Source organism: Meriones unguiculatus, chromosome 16 (genome assembly GCF_030254825.1).
Source record: "Meriones unguiculatus strain TT.TT164.6M chromosome 16, Bangor_MerUng_6.1, whole genome shotgun sequence".
Classification (NCBI taxonomy): domain Eukaryota; kingdom Metazoa; phylum Chordata; class Mammalia; order Rodentia; family Muridae; genus Meriones; species Meriones unguiculatus.
In genome coordinates this window covers 60377743-60392761 of record NC_083363.1, presented here as the reverse complement: position 1 = coordinate 60392761, position 15019 = coordinate 60377743, and the positions used below count along the sequence as shown (strand labels likewise).

At 50.7% G+C, this 15019-nt stretch overlaps 1 protein-coding gene across 2 annotated transcripts in view; it reads left to right on the top strand.

Annotated features, from left to right (window-relative positions):
• The first annotated feature begins 7389 nt into the window (after nt 1–7389).
• Aff3 (ALF transcription elongation factor 3) overlaps nt 7390–15019 on the top strand; it is a 444599-nt gene continuing 436969 nt past the window's right edge. For both annotated transcript variants that reach the window (XM_060369902.1, XM_060369901.1), the window contains exons 1-2: nt 7390–7483; nt 7644–7769. In XM_060369902.1, the coding sequence (XP_060225885.1) occupies nt 7717–7769 (53 nt within the window). In that variant the 5' untranslated portion in view covers nt 7390–7483; nt 7644–7716. The remainder of the gene's footprint in view (nt 7484–7643; nt 7770–15019) is intronic.

Sequence of the window (15019 nt, the reverse complement as noted above, 5' to 3'; positions counted from 1 at the left end):
AGCTGCTGTCTGCAGCTCTCTTCTTCCAGGAAAGCGAGAAGATGGGGATTCTCTCATTCCTCTGTCCAGCTCTGCTTCCTCATATGGGGGCTGTCTCTCTGCCAGAGTCCTGAGGAGATTATAGGAGCCAACAGACTGAGTGTGTGGAGGACTGACAGGAGGGCTCCAGGAAGGCTGGATGGAGTGTTACTGTAGTCTAGTGATGTCCTAGGAAGACATGGGGACATCAGTGTGTGGCCCATACACGGAAGGAAAAGTGTGGTCACATCACATAGGAGGCCAGCTACCAGCGACAGAGAGCTGCTATGGTTTCTCTTCACTTTCAAGCTCCTGCCATTTCATTACAGGGTTCTAACCCTGTAATGCAGTTTAAATTTCAAAATACTGTACCTAATTAGCCATTTTTCAAAACTCCTTCTGAAGTGAACGAGCTTCATCCACTGGTAATTAGTTTATGGTAGAAACAATGAGAAAGCCTGAAGCATGCATGTTTTTGTGACTGTGGTAAGAACACAAGAAAGCCTGAATGTCATTATTCCCTCCCTGTTTTCCATAACCGAGATCGTTCAGTATCCCTGTGAGGATGTAACAATAACTTAACCTGCTTAATAAATACTGTGGCAATAAAGAACTACTAATAATATGGAATATTCCACAAATCCTGGAGCCGGATTAATCAGTCTTTGGACAAGTGAGCATGAGTTTCTTATTAATTGACATTCTTACAATGGGAATGAGCCCAGAAGGCCACGTTGTATTTAAGGAAGCAATCACAGTCTTTTGTAAGTCACAATTGGGTCTTTGGCACCGCGGCTCCCGTCGGGTCACACAGCGGAGAGGCCTGGTAGCCCCGACTGTGTGCTGCACTGCGTGGGATGCACTGTGGCGCCGCTCGTCGCGGCCATGGTAATCAAAGCACGGTAAGAGCGAGGCAGCCGCAGGCGTCACTCTGAAAAGTGCGGATGCAGGTAGGTGGCCCCCTGACAGGACAACCGTGAGAAGACAAACACGGAGCGGGCATTCTTTTAACTTCTCACCAGCCAGCCTGCATCAGTATCTGCCTTGGCTCTCGTGGCCCACAGCGGCTGCTCTTTCTCAGGCCTCGGACTGACGAAACAAAGGAAGCGACCTAGAGAAAAGGGTCGTAGTGTCCGTTCCAGGTAACAGAGCATTCTTTTGTCTACACTACTGTAGAGAGCATAAATTCACGTCTCATTGGCCAGAATTGAGTCACGTGTCCAGTTGTAGGGAAGGAGGATGGAAATGGAGTGATTTAACCATATACAGCCATAAAGACAGCTAGGCTTATTAATTGTCCAAGCTAGACTCACGTTGCGCTGTTCAGCAGGAGGGCAGATAGGTGGGCAGTTGGCAGGGTCCGCCATGCTTGTTTGACCCTGGCTTTGATGGGGTAGGCTGTGCTCTGTTTCTGGATTGAAGACCTCTAGTATGACTCTAAGCTATGGGGGATACCTCCATTTGAAGGACTTTATGGTGATCTTATACCGCTGCTCCTTTCTCTATTCTCAACTTGGAACATCTCCGGTTTCCATCTGGGGGCCTTCTCTGTCCTCCTGAGGACTGCCACTTTGGCGCGAGTGCGTCTCTTTCCGCACCCTCAGTCGGGTTGTGACTTCGCTGTCATATTGCCCCCTAGATGGAAGCTCAGCCGCTTCCTCCTGGACCCGCTGTTCTTGCTGACTGTTAACATTCAGCAGGCTGCACCGCAGTCCTGCTTAGAACAAAACAACCTTGAGACTGGTTTCAGGCCAACAGGAGGGCTTACCTTTAAATAAGAAAAGGTTTATGGCTCTCCTGACACGCGCCAGAGAGCTCTGTCTGGCAGCACCCAGGGAGAACAACCAACACCAGAAAGCTCACATTTTAGAACTGTCAGAGATGAAAACTGACGAGACAAAGACCATTCGATGCATCCTCCTACTACAAAGGAACATTCCTAGGCCTGGGAAGACCGTGAGGGCCTCACTGACTCCGTGTTACTGCAAATCTCTGAGGCAGAGCTGGAGAAAGCGAGAACTGCAAAGCTGTGGAGAGGGCTTTTTACCTGGGTCTGCGTTACAGCCATTATTTAAGCACCTTGAGCATGGTGGTGCCCCGGCGCCATGTAATTAAGGCAAAAGCTCCAGGGTGGCATATGGTGTTGTGGCTACCAGATCTGATCCCCAATCTGCCATGCTTTGGTTAGTGACACTTCTCTGTTCCTCAGTGTACTCACTCGCAGAGGAAAACCATGGCAACATCCCTTATGTGCTTTTGGGAGGATGAGATGGGGTTGATATGCAGAACAGGATCCCGAGACAGTGGGGAGATGCTTGCCTTCCGAGTGGGCTCAGCGTCCTTGAGTCTTGCGAAGTTGGCCAGTGTGCATCTTTAACACGGCCTGCCCAGGAGCCAGGGGGAATGTTGTGGTTTGGTCTGGGTGGTTGGTTCTTGCTAATCTCATATCAAGAAATGATGGGTTAGTCTGCCAACAAATCAGCATGACATGATATACGTGACCTGTGATAAGAGATATTCTTTGGGTTCTCTTCAGTGGGAAGATAGTCTTTTCTGTTTGTATGTGTGCCCCGAGTGGGAGAGACTACGTCGGTTTTTCTTTCACAAAATATGAGCTGCATCCCCCTAATCTTTGTAGCAGCTGTATGAGAAACAGCAACATTAAAGATGTATATGCATAGAATTATCATGCAAATCAACTTCTGTTTCTAACAGACTCTTTAAATTTGGCAAAACTTTAATTCTCTAAAAAGTGTTATGGTAGTTGACCAGGTTTTGAAATTGTCTTTGTCTTGTTTGATACTTGAAAGGCATGAAAAATTTCCCTCCACTTCCTCACCCTCTCCCAGGGGTCATTTCCCCCTCTCTTTTCTTTGCCCTGTTTGCCCTCTGACCTTGCCTAGCTCTGCTGTTTCGACAGACTTCTGAATCTAATTAATGTCTTAGTGGCTATATAAATGAATTATGTAGCCAGGAGGATGTTGGAAACTTTGAAGAAACTGCATTCCTCAGGGAAAACCTGGTTTTGTTAAAAAAAAAAAAATAATGGAATGCACATTTCCAGGTGATAGGATATGAGCAAAGTGTAAAACCTCAAACATACACTCACACTCAATAAATACCTGCGGCCTGACAACAGAGAAAACTTTAGAAGCAGCAGATTTGACATGTGGGCAATTCCCAGTCATTGTGGAGGGTGGCTGAGGGACAGAGTATCCATATTTGTTGCCATCCCCACTGGCCTCAGCCACCTGACATGAAGATTGGTTTTCCCTCCCCCGTCCCTTTTCTAGTCAATTTACAACCCTTTGCAGGGAGCACGTCCTCAGAGGGTCTCTGAAATGGCCCTGGCTGGCCCAGAATGTTCTGCAAAGCTCGGGAAAGCAGGCAAGTAAGGAGGAGGGGCCTTAGTGAAGTTCTCAGGCAGAGGATACTGTCAGGGAGCCCAAGGCAGAGATGGTCCCTATGCCCCATGTTTCCATGGAAACATAGGAGGAGTGATGACAGCCAGCACAGCCGCACCATCTGCTCAGGACCTGAAGAATGAGGGGAAAAAAGAGAGAAAGGTACCCTGGATCCGAGGCTGGAGCCACTCTGAGCTACCTGTAAAGAAAGAAAAGGCTCAAGGACAGTGGAGCTCCTGGGTAGATTTGAAAATCCATGCTATCCTGGGGCTTGACATTTTAACATCTAATTTGCAAGAAAAAAGCCTAGAAGGGTTTATTGGCAAACCCCAGGTACAGTTTCAGACACCCTGGAAGCCTCTGGAAGAAGAAGCTGACTGAATGAGGTATCAGCAGCCTCCCTGGAACAGGAAAGAATGGTGTTTTGAAAAATGGAGAGGGAGGAGGGGCTCGGAGCTTGAGGAGGCTCCCTTTATCTCCCAGGAAGGCCATCACAGAGCAAGCTCTTTTCTAGAGGAATGGCAGACTGAGAGGAAAAGAGGGCTAGGAAGGGAGGGAGGACAAGGAAGGGAAGGGGGGAGAGAGAGGGGAAGAGAAAAAGAGGGAGAGAGGAAAGGAGAGAGAGAGAGAGAGACCGAGAGAGACATTCCCCTGGTTTTCCGAATTCCAGCCATGTCTTGAGAATAAGCTGTGATGTTTTTCTTGGTTCTTAGGTAAGGGAATCTTAGGAAGTCTCCGTGGATTTGTTTCTAGGTGTGTACAACTGTCTTCTGGTTTCACGAGAGCAGGGCGAGGTGGAGGGCCTTCAGGAGAGCCTGAGCCTGTACCCTGTCAAGCAGGAGCCCTTTCTCACTCGCTTTACTTTGAGGATTTGGCACTAACCACCGAGCCACCTAGCCAGCCTACCAGGGCAACCAGGCAGTCCTCATTTAGCTCTCTTCCCCAGCAGTCCTCTCCTCTCCTGGGCTGGTGGTTCCATTCAGCTCTCAGTAGGACATGTTGCCTCTCCTTCAGGAGAAAAGTCCCTCAGGTCTTCATGGTGTACAGGAGCTGCAGCGGCTTCACCGGAACCCCTCCCCCCTTATTTAGACAGTCTCGTCTCTTGTTCCTGTACTAAAAACAAAACCAAACAAAACCCTAGCAAATAAAAAGTGAACACCACCCCCCCAAACAAAAGAAAAACTCATCAAAACCAAAACCAAAAACTCAACAAAACAAACCAAGCCCAAACCCCTTGACTTTCAGTTCTGAGAGGGAGTTCCGGCCTTCACTTTCCTCTCTCTCCCTCCTGCCTTTCCCTTCCTCCTCCTCTTTTATTTATTTATTTATTTATTATCAAGGGCTTTACTTTTGACTAGTCTCAGTGTTAGATTTGGTTCATACACTCAATGGCTGTATAAGGGAACAGCTCCATAAATTCTAAAATAATATGTTCTTCCAATAAAGAGACTCATTAACTCTTCTACATTTTACTAGTGAAAACTATTCATTTTCAATCTATTCCCGTCAGAGCTTAGGCAAAAAAAAACAGTGTCTGCAACATTTTGGGTTTCTTCCAAAGCCCCCATTCTCCAAGTGGGCTCAATTTACAGAGCCCATCAGAAACAAAATATATCTGTCCTCGAGTTCAAGTCCCCAGATCCCTCCCCCAAAAAAACCCAAAACATTTTTTTTGTGTGTGTGTGTGTGAAGAAACAATAAAAAGAAAAACCAAACACCCACAGTGGAATTACTTCAGGCCCACATACACTTAAAGGTAAACATGGGAGTTCAGCGTTCCATTCAAATACACATCTGTCCATTATTTCATGACTGCTTGGGGAGATGCCTCCCTTCCTGGCTCGAAATCCCCTTACTCTTTCCCCTTTTCTGAGACCTATTTATCTTCAGCCACTATGAGGAGGCTTGAAACTGTGTCCGGAGCCTCAAGCAGGGCATGAGAGCCGCAGTAAACACGGTTCTGTTTGTTCTTCAGCAGCTTCTTTTGTATAAACAGATGTGGTGGGAAGGCAAGGGAAGCCAGATCCCTGCGAGGGCCGGGGAGGTCTCCTTTCCGGAGAAGACTCCCAGCTGCAGCCCGAGGAACAGGACGCATTTCTCGCTCAGGCCTCGGAACTTGCCGTTCTTCCAGACAGGGCCTGTTCCCTTCTCCCTCTCCACCCCCAGCCTTTGTTCCTGGGAAGGCTGTCTCCATGTGATGTCTAGAGCTCACTTTTGCCAGAGCAAACATTTCCAAGAGGGCTTATGCTAAGGCGGTATCTGTAAGGCAGATTCCGCCCCACTCCCCTCCAAATACACTGTAGACAAAGATTTTGGACTCCAGCCTTCACACCTGTACTTTTCCCTGTATTCATATTCCCTTTGTTCTTTTGGAGCCTTCGACTAACGGGGGTGGGGTTAGTTAGAGCATGGAAGTTGTTAGCTTGTAAAATATCAATTCCGTTTCTACAAGTGATTTGATGCAGGCTCTGCCTTCATTTAGCGACTGATATTTTCACATTAGTTATGGATGCTAATAACGGAAGAACTATTCCAAAGCCGGGGAAGAAAAGGATGGGGTCGAGAGCTTTGCGGACGTTTCTGAGAGGAAAGAACTCCGAATTGGTCTTTTGGCGGTCTACCTGGGACCAGAACTTTGTTAATTCTCCTTCAGAGATGGATGAGGTGTAAAAGAGAAAAAGGGGGGGGGGTGTGCTTCTGGGTTGATTTCTATCAAGGGGGCAACATTTTTGGCGGCCCCACACGGTGGCTCTTCTTTTCTAGAAAAGGAACAAAGGGCAACGTACTAGGCCTCCCTTAGGGCATGCGGGGTTTGGTTTAAGTGGTGAGCTCTGCTCCGTGCTGCTCTCTCCAGGAATTCTGGGGAATCCTGGACGAGGCTCCAGGAACCGTGGCCCAGAGCGTGGGAGAGGGGAGCCCCCCCGCCCCCCAACGGCCCGCCTGGGTTTCTCATTTTTAGAGCAGAAGCGCAGAGCTGGAACTACAGACGTCTATAGTCTCCCCTCTCCGAGTGTGTAATAATGAGCGAGGGGGGAACAGTCTCTCAAACCCAGGGAGCAATAACAGCAAAGGGCTTGATTTTTACAAGCCACAGTGGTACTTCATCATCCTTCAGCTGACAATCTGCCACTCTCCACCCCGAGAGGCGGCGGGAAGTTTGCAGTGCTAGCCCAGAGGCCTTTCCAGTATGAAATCAAAAGAAAGGAGGCTGGTTCCCCGGGACTGGCCAGCCGAGGGGGGTGGGCTAGCCCCCCCGCCCCCCCAGGCCTCCAGGTCAAACTGCAGCTGAGAGCAGGTCTTCTTGGAGAGGCCTCCTTCCCGCTTCCTCTTCATCTCCCTGAAGTTACTGGCTCCAGATATCTGGAACGATTTGTTTTCGGCTCTGCCGTGGGCTGCACAGTTAACTCTCCCCGCGCCTGGGGGAGGGGGGCGGCCCGGGCTTCGCCTTCCCAGCGCCCACCCCAGGTCCGCGAACCCGCACAGCGCGTCCGCAGCGCCCCGCCGGTTCCGCTCGCTCCGCGGAGGCCGAGGAGGCACCGGCAGGACGCGGGGCGCGGGCGAGGGGCGGGAGGCTGCGGCAGGCCGGCCCCGGCTCGGCTCGGCAGCATCCCCGGGCGCCCGGCGCCGCCGCCTCGCCGTCCCCTCCCGCTCGCGGGCCGGCCCCGGCCACCCGGGGGTCGGGAGAGCCGGCGGGGGCGCGGGGAGGGCGGGCGGGCCGGCGGCCGGGGCCCGAGGGGAGGGCTCGGGACCCCGGGGGAGCCGCGCGGCGCGGCGGGCGCGGGGAGCGCAGGGGCGCGCGGGGCGGGCGCGGCGCGGGGCTCCGGACGCGCGCGCGCCTCGGCCTCGCCCGCGCACCCGCGCCTCCCGGAGGAGAAAGAGGCGGGCGAGCGGGCGGGCAGGCAGGCGGGCGGGCGGGCGCGGAGCTCCGCGCCGGCGGCTGCGGCGGGCCGGGCCGGGCGGCCGCGAGGGAGGGGCGGAGGGGCGGGCGCGGGCCGGGAGGGGGCGGCGGCGCCGAGCCCGCGGCTCTCCGCGACTGTGGCCGCGCGCGAGCCGGCGAGCGGGTGAGTGCGCCGGCCGCCGCCACGCGCCGGGCGGGCCCGGGAGCCGGGGGTGCCCCCGCGGGGGTGCGGGGCGCCGCGGGCGGGCCGGGGGGGCGGGCGGGCGGGCGGCGGCGGCGCGGGTGCGGCCGGGCTGCGGCTCAGCGGGCGCCTCTCGTTGCAGCGCGCGGGCGGCCCGAGGCTCGGCGGCGGCGGCGGCGGACGCGGCGGCGGCGGCGGCGCTGACACCTCCCACCATGGACAGCTTCGACTTAGCCCTGCTCCAGGAATGGGACCTGGAGTCGCTGTGGTGAGTCCCTTGGCTGCGGCCCCGCGCGCCCTCACCTGGGCTGGGGCGCCGTGGGGGCGGGGTGGGCGGCGGGCCGGGGGCGCCCGCCACGCCGGCTCTCTCTGGCTCCCTCCGGCCCGGCGGGCTGCGTGCCCGGCCGCTCTCCCGTCGGTCTGCCGGCCCCGGGGCCGTCCCCTCCCCGCGCCGCCGGCTCCGGGGCTCGGCGGGCCGGTCCGCCGGAGGGGGAGCGCGGCGGCGGCGGCGGCGGCGGAGGGAGAAAAGAAGCGGATTTTCGAACGTGTCACCGGTGCCCGAGAGCCCACCCCCCGCCCCGCGGCCCCGCTCGGCCCCCGCCTTCGGACCGCGCTCCTTCCCGGCGCCGGCCTCACCCCCGTGACCCCCCAGAGTTGGTGCGCGGCGGAGCGCCTGGAGAGGATGCTCGGTGGCCGTCTCCCTGCCTGCCCCGAGGCTTGGCGCCTGCATCCTCCCTCCCTCGGCCCTGCCCCGCGCCCACTGGGGATGGAAAAGTGAGCACTCGGGGCGGGAGGCCAGTGTGTCTCCGTGCCCGCATTCCAGAGGCCTTGGCCCGGGGAGACTCGTCTCTCGGAGGTCCACGCTTCCTTTGCACTCTCCGTTCACACCTCCCTGTGGCTGAACGCCCCTCCATGCGTCGCCCCTGTCCCTTTTTGTCAAGCTCAGAGCTGGCAGCCTGGAAGGCAGTTGGGGTTCCCGTTCCTGGGATCCTCACGTTAGGGAGCTTCCTTAGGTAAATCACAGGTAGAAGCGATTTAACTCCAGTTTCGGGTGTCTGAAGAACCCCATTGGCTGCCTCGGCGTTCCCCCTTCCCCCTCACCCCCTTGACTGTTTCCAAGCAGCCCTGTTCAGGTGGTAAAATGACTGCTTGTATATTCCTGGAGGAACTGTGTTGTGTTTAATATTTACGGGACCAACATCTGCTGGAGCAGCGTATTAACTGCTCTCTGCTCGGCCTCTGGTAATCGCTGGTGGGAGAGCCGAGCGAGCCGTCCCCTTCTTTCTAATTCAGCAAAGAGTTCACGTGTGTCTGAAACTGCGAGTGGTGTGCGCATAAATATGCAGTGCACAATCTGAAAGCCAAACCGCTTTACGGTTTATGGCTCATACGTCGACGGTATGTGGACATGTGGGTCTCTGCAGTGATTTAGGTCGGCAGTGACTTTTATTTTTCCTAAAGACAGGTGTAGCAAAATAAACCATACACAAAGCTTTGGAATTATCGAGCAGCTTCTTAGAACAGATCCGATGGCGACTACAGCCTGCTCTGCATAATGCTAGCGTGCCCATAAAACACACAAGGATGGGCTCTAATGCAATAAAACTTGTATATATTACGCTGGCAACTTCAAAGAGCTAGTGTAGAGAGAATATGGAACACGTTATTACTCTATAAAAGTTGCTAATTGCTGTGTTGCTGCTCATGGGGTTATTCCAGCCTTTCATTTACAGATAGCTATTCTTTTACAGGTTTACCTTTTGAAATGTTGGTTTCTGGCACGAATTCAATAGCTTTTCAGATAACAACTGTATTTTAAAAATGACTTTTGCTTTTTAAAATCTAGGCTGGCTTACAGCGAAAGGGAAGGACTTACTGTGTTGACACATTTTTATGCTGCTCATCCACTCTCTGGTTCAAATTGAGCTCCTGTATGGTTTTTAGAAGTTGTGTTTTGAGAGTCAGTGGTAATGCATGGACCTTTTTGGGCAAGGGCTCAAGCTAAGTTCTCAGTGAGTTTGTCTTGAATGTGGTCAAAGAATATCTGCTGGATTGGCTTGAGGTTTATATCAGCTAAATTGCTGTTTGTTTGTTTGTTTGTTTGAGACCAGGTCTCAACAGAGTCCTGGCCGTCCTGCAACTTGGAGACAGGGCTGGCCTCAGGCTCCATAGATCATCTTACCTCTGCTTCACTCGTGCTAGCATTAAAGCCATGCACCACTGCAGCTGGAAAGCATTTTAAAAAGCCATTGTACACTCAATCAGATTTGTAAGCAATACATATTTTTTTGGCTTTAGAGAGCATGTAGGATTTTTTGATTATGGTATAAGTAGAACAGTTTGGCTCAAGAGAATGTTTCTTATTTTGTGGATATGGAATTTACATTTACAAAATGTTATCTTTAGGTAAAGTTAAAGATAACCCAAACTACTTGAGTTTGCGTTTAGACATATCAGACATTCTTTTAGTTATGAATCAGTTTTTGATGGCATTTCTCACTCAAGTTTAGGATGTATTAAAAGACTTTATGTTTACAGTTTAGTTTTAGGCTCATGCATGATCAAAACACCTAGTATTTCTCTCTCCTCTTTCTCCGCTCTTATTTGTTTTTGAGAGAAGATCTTGGTGTGTAAACCAGGATGGCCTCATAGTCTGGGCAATCTTCCTTCTTCAGTCTGCTGAGTTCTGGGATTCCAGGCGTGTGCCACTCAGAGTTAGCATATTTGATTGCATTCTGTGTGTCTGATATTTTCATATCTGTCATTTTCTTGCTTGAATCTGATATCAGAAGTGGTAAGTGATAGCCCTCTCATTGTGTAGATGAGTAAATGGAGTTTTAAACTGTTAGCTAACTATACTGAGACCAAAAATGACAGCAGAAAATTTAAACCTAATATTTACCAAACAATTATGGCTTACCAGTGGCTTGTGCATTATATGCCTTAGCTCATTTATTCCTCAACAGGAGATTTTTAGAGTTAGAGAAATTGAGGATGTGGTGGTCAGGTAGCCTGCCTGAGTTCACGTGGCTCAGAGCTGACTTAGCGTCCAGGTTCACTCCTCTGTACCAGGTCTGTGCATTTTCTAGAGCACTGCGGATGTTTTCCAGTTTTATCAAGAGTGGCTTTGAAAAGAAGTACAGAGCAAGACCCCAACGTCTGCAGGTGAAGGTTGTATCAAAATACTAAGAGAGGTCAGAACCTTAAATGGTATTGATCCAAAAAAAAAAAAAAAAGAAGAAAAAGTCTGAGAACAAAATACCATGAGTTAGGAAATGGTGCCTGTTAATTACCTTATGAAAGGAGACATAACTTTTAAATAAAGATCACAGGGCACTTCTTTCATTACAAAAAAAGGCACCTGTCTTTGAAGAGAGTAGTTGCAGATTAATAGCAAGGGACTCTTACTTGGTATCGAAACAACTTTTTCTAATGGGTAGCTATCACGCCCTGATAAAACAAATTTCATTCTGTTAGTTTTAAGTATGGCACTGAACCTGGGCGTGCTTCTTCTGCAGGCTGCGGGCTATTCTCAAATGACCATAGACAGAAGGTGAAACAGAAATGTAACCATTAAGATCAGCTGATAGGGGCTCCTGGGCCCGCCTCTTTCACACACACACACACCCCTTCAGAAAAAGCCTTGCCAATCTTGTAAGGCTGGCCTTTTTGAGCACACATGACCAGGTGCCTGCCTACTTATTTGGCTGGACTTTAAAATGAGTGTCCCTAACAAACACTTTGTCGTTCTGCTGCCCGTTTCTACTTAGAAGGTCAGAGACACAGTGGCGGGGCTCATTCTGCACCCAACTCCCTAGTTTCTGCAGAGCTGGATCAGCACCTACGTAGAGGCCGCTTTCCCCAGGAGCAGCATCGCGTCTCTCTTGGTCATCACTAAAGTACAAGAGTTGTGTGTGTGGCTTGGCGGGGGGGGGGGGGGGGGGGGCGGTACAGAGCTGGGTAAAACACGGCTGTGTGCCTGCTGGCTAGTCCCGGAATTAGACAAGAATGTAAGTGCAAAGGAAGTTTACTGTTCGAGAGAGCCAAAAAAAGAGAGCACACTTGAGAATAGGGTTGGTAGTAGAGGAGCAGAGGAGGAACATTGAGTTTGTTTGTATTTTTTAAGAATTTATGTTTTTGTTTGTTAAAAATTTTTACTTTTTTTACAAAAAGGCTTCCGTGGAAGAGGTGGCCATTAAAATAAGGTTTGGGAGATGAACGAGCTTTTGCAGATGGTGGAGGAGAGATGACATAGAGGCATCGTGTGTGTGTGTGTGTGTGTGTGTGTGTCTAGAGGTGCATTTTATTGATCCCCTATACTGTACATATTTCAGTCATGCAGCCCGGTCATCATGAGATAGTTTTGGCAAGTGAGAAAAGTTTCCCAAAACCTGCTTATATTTACACTCCTCTAAATACGAACACCTTGTCATTACTAGGGAGAAAGCTGATCAAGATGAAATGAGTGTTGAGACCTTGCTCATGACTCTCTCTGTCCCTTACCCTCGCACACTTCACAGGAGCCAGGGTCCTGACCTGTCTGTTCACACAGGCCCCACGCAGCCCTCAAGCCCTGATCTTTGGAGAGGCGGCTCAGCAGAGAAGAGTGTTTATTGCTTCTGCAGATGACCCGAGTTCAGTTTGCAGCGCCTGCGTGAGGTGGCTTGTGACAGCTTGTACCTGTAGTTCCAGACTCCAGGGCTCTCGTTTGGTCTCCAGGGCATCTGCAGTGTCCGTCCACATAGGCACATCCACATATCTAAAAATTCAAAGAGCGAAAGGAATAGTAGCACATGGGTTACTCCATAGCCACTACTGTGGTCAACTCGATAAATGTTCACCCAGTGGGCATTGCTCTTGGACAGGTACTACAGGTGCAGATGTTTTGGGCCAAAGCCCACAGTTGACAGATACATTTCACATTGCCACCGGGTACTCCTGTGTCAGGAGACACCAATCATCCATATATGGGATGTATTCTCCTATCTTCTAGTCTGGTTTTCCCTTTTAAAACCACTCATGGGTTCAGCCTGCAGCTTGAGAGCCTTCGATAAGGACGAGAAGGCACATAAATAAATGAAATATAGAGCAGAAACTGCCCACTGGAGGAGGCCTGGGCACATCCTGTTGAGTGAAATATTCACGGCTTCGTGGCACTGAAATGCATCCTGAGGAAGTAGAATTTCAGAAGGAGGAAGTAAAAGGGAAGAGAATCCGTGTGGAAGGAATAACGCAGATAGACATGGAGGAGCAAAGCGTGGTACTCGCTTAAGATAAAGTTACTGGCTGGGCGGGATGAGGACAGGCTAGTCTCCTTTCGGGATGCCGAGGGAGGCGCAGCGTCATGGCCAGAGGGCCAATCGGTCACCACGAGACACGCCCAGGATCACGGACAGGCTTCCTCTCCTCCCGTTAGGGTTCCCAGGCTTTTCATGTCTGGAGGCTCTAGAAACTTCATCTTGGCGACCAGGTTCCTGGACTTTTTCTTCAGCCATGGTAAATTCTGAGGCTTCCTTCTGTCGCTTTCCTCCCTCCTTGTGGGTCCACAGAGCTCATGAGACTTACTGGAGGGCCCAGCGCATTGCATCCTCCGCCGCCTTGGTAGGCTGCCTTCACTCATTGGCTAAAAGTGACGCCGCAGTCTGCTGAGGAGGCCTTCATTGGCTGACAGTGTTCACACGTGCTGGCACTGAGCACAAGGGCCTCAGCAGGCCTGGGTGAAGTTGGTTTTGGAGACTCTTTCCTTTCAGATGTGGGTGGCAGTGTCGAGAAAGCTGGAGGGAGAACATGGGCGCTCGTTTGGCGAGAGGCAGCCAGGGGGCTCGCGTTGGCATAGGGTGAGGATTGTTGGGTGGGGAGGCTGGCGCGTTCAGGAGGCGGAAGCTGATGCATGCTGGCGTGGGAGACTGGGGTGAGCTGATAAAGGGAAGGATGCGTGCTGCTGGATGTCTTTGGGTTTTAATCAGATGCCTTTTGGTTACAATGAAGGTGCTATTACGTGTGAGGAAATGGTTCCTTCCTGTGTGCCAGATTCTCTCTTGTGGAATGTAGGAGGGTTATAAAATGCTAAGAATCTATTTTGGGAGAATGTCCCCGAGAGCCAGAATGTCTAATCAATGACGCCTCGGATTAGCAACTCCACAGGCCCGCCTGCCTAATATAGGGTAAAATAGTAGTGAGCTCAGGAACAACACATCCATTTCTCAACTTGAACTACCAGATTATTTTGTGCATAAATGGGATTTCAAGATTTGAAATAGATTTGTCCAAGTTTCCTTGTTTAGGGGAAGAAAGCCTGGGTGGCAAAATCAAAGCCATAAAAGAGCATATTAATAGCATTTGATATAAAATAATGTTTCCGTGTTTTATTTCAGAGCAAAAAAAAATCTATAAAACTTACTTTCAACATTGGCTGTTCGCTTTTGTCTGGAAATGTAATTAGAGATTTTGAGTTCAACTGGCTTCAGCCTTGCTTTCTGTTTGGCTCTGGACAGCTCAGGGCTTTTTTTTTTTTTTTTTTTTCTTTTTCCTAGTCTAAGTCTTGGCTTAATCACTTAAAACAAACGACAGTACTTATGCTGGCCTAGCTCATAAGGTTGTGTGTTAAGTAATGAAAGCACCAGTTACTCTATGAGTGCCAAATACGGTTCTTTTATACCCTTTGCTTTCTTAAATTGTCTTTTTTCACAAACAAAGAAACTTACAGAAAGACCACACAGGCTCTGCCCCGTCTCTGTGTGTGTCACACCGTTCTTGGCTTGGCATTGGGACCAAAGGGCACACCTGAGCACAGGTTAGTTTTTCTTCGTTGTGCATCATAGTCCAAGAGATAAATGTGGCTGTGCTAGAAACTTATGTAGACATGCAAAACATTACATAATCTCTCATGTTTCACTAAGAATGTATTGTATCACTAACCGCTACATCAAATGACTTCATTTGCCACTGGGGGTCTCATGACATTATGTCAAGCTAGTCATAAATTAGGTTTACTAGAAGCAAAATGCAGTTAAACCAGGCTGGGAGGCTGCCCCACCACCTAAGAGGTGAAATGAGCTTTAATCCAAGACCGCTAACGCCTGGAATGTGGTAGGGGGCCTTGGGTGTCTGAGGGGGGTATGCCGGGTGGGTGGGTGGAGGTTGTTCTGGGTTGCCTGTGGGCCAGACTACTGTGTGACCATTTATCAGTGGTGTGGCTGGGGCTGTGTCAAAACGTGATGATTGCCTGGCAGGAAGAAAGGCATTCCTGGGTAAATGGGCTGGCAGAAGTGGGCTATCTCCAAGACTCTGCTGATTAATTTTTTATCAGATTGACACTAGAGTCACTTGGAGGAGGGAAGCTGAACCCTAGGAAATGCTTTGATGGGGTTGTCCTGTAGGCATTGTGTGTGTGGCCTTTTCTTGACTAATGACTGATGTGGGAGAGCCCAGCCCGTTAGGGTGGTGCCACCCTGGGCGTGTATAAAGGATTGTATAAGAGAGCAGGCTGAGCCAGCCCTGGAGAGCCAGCCAGTAAAC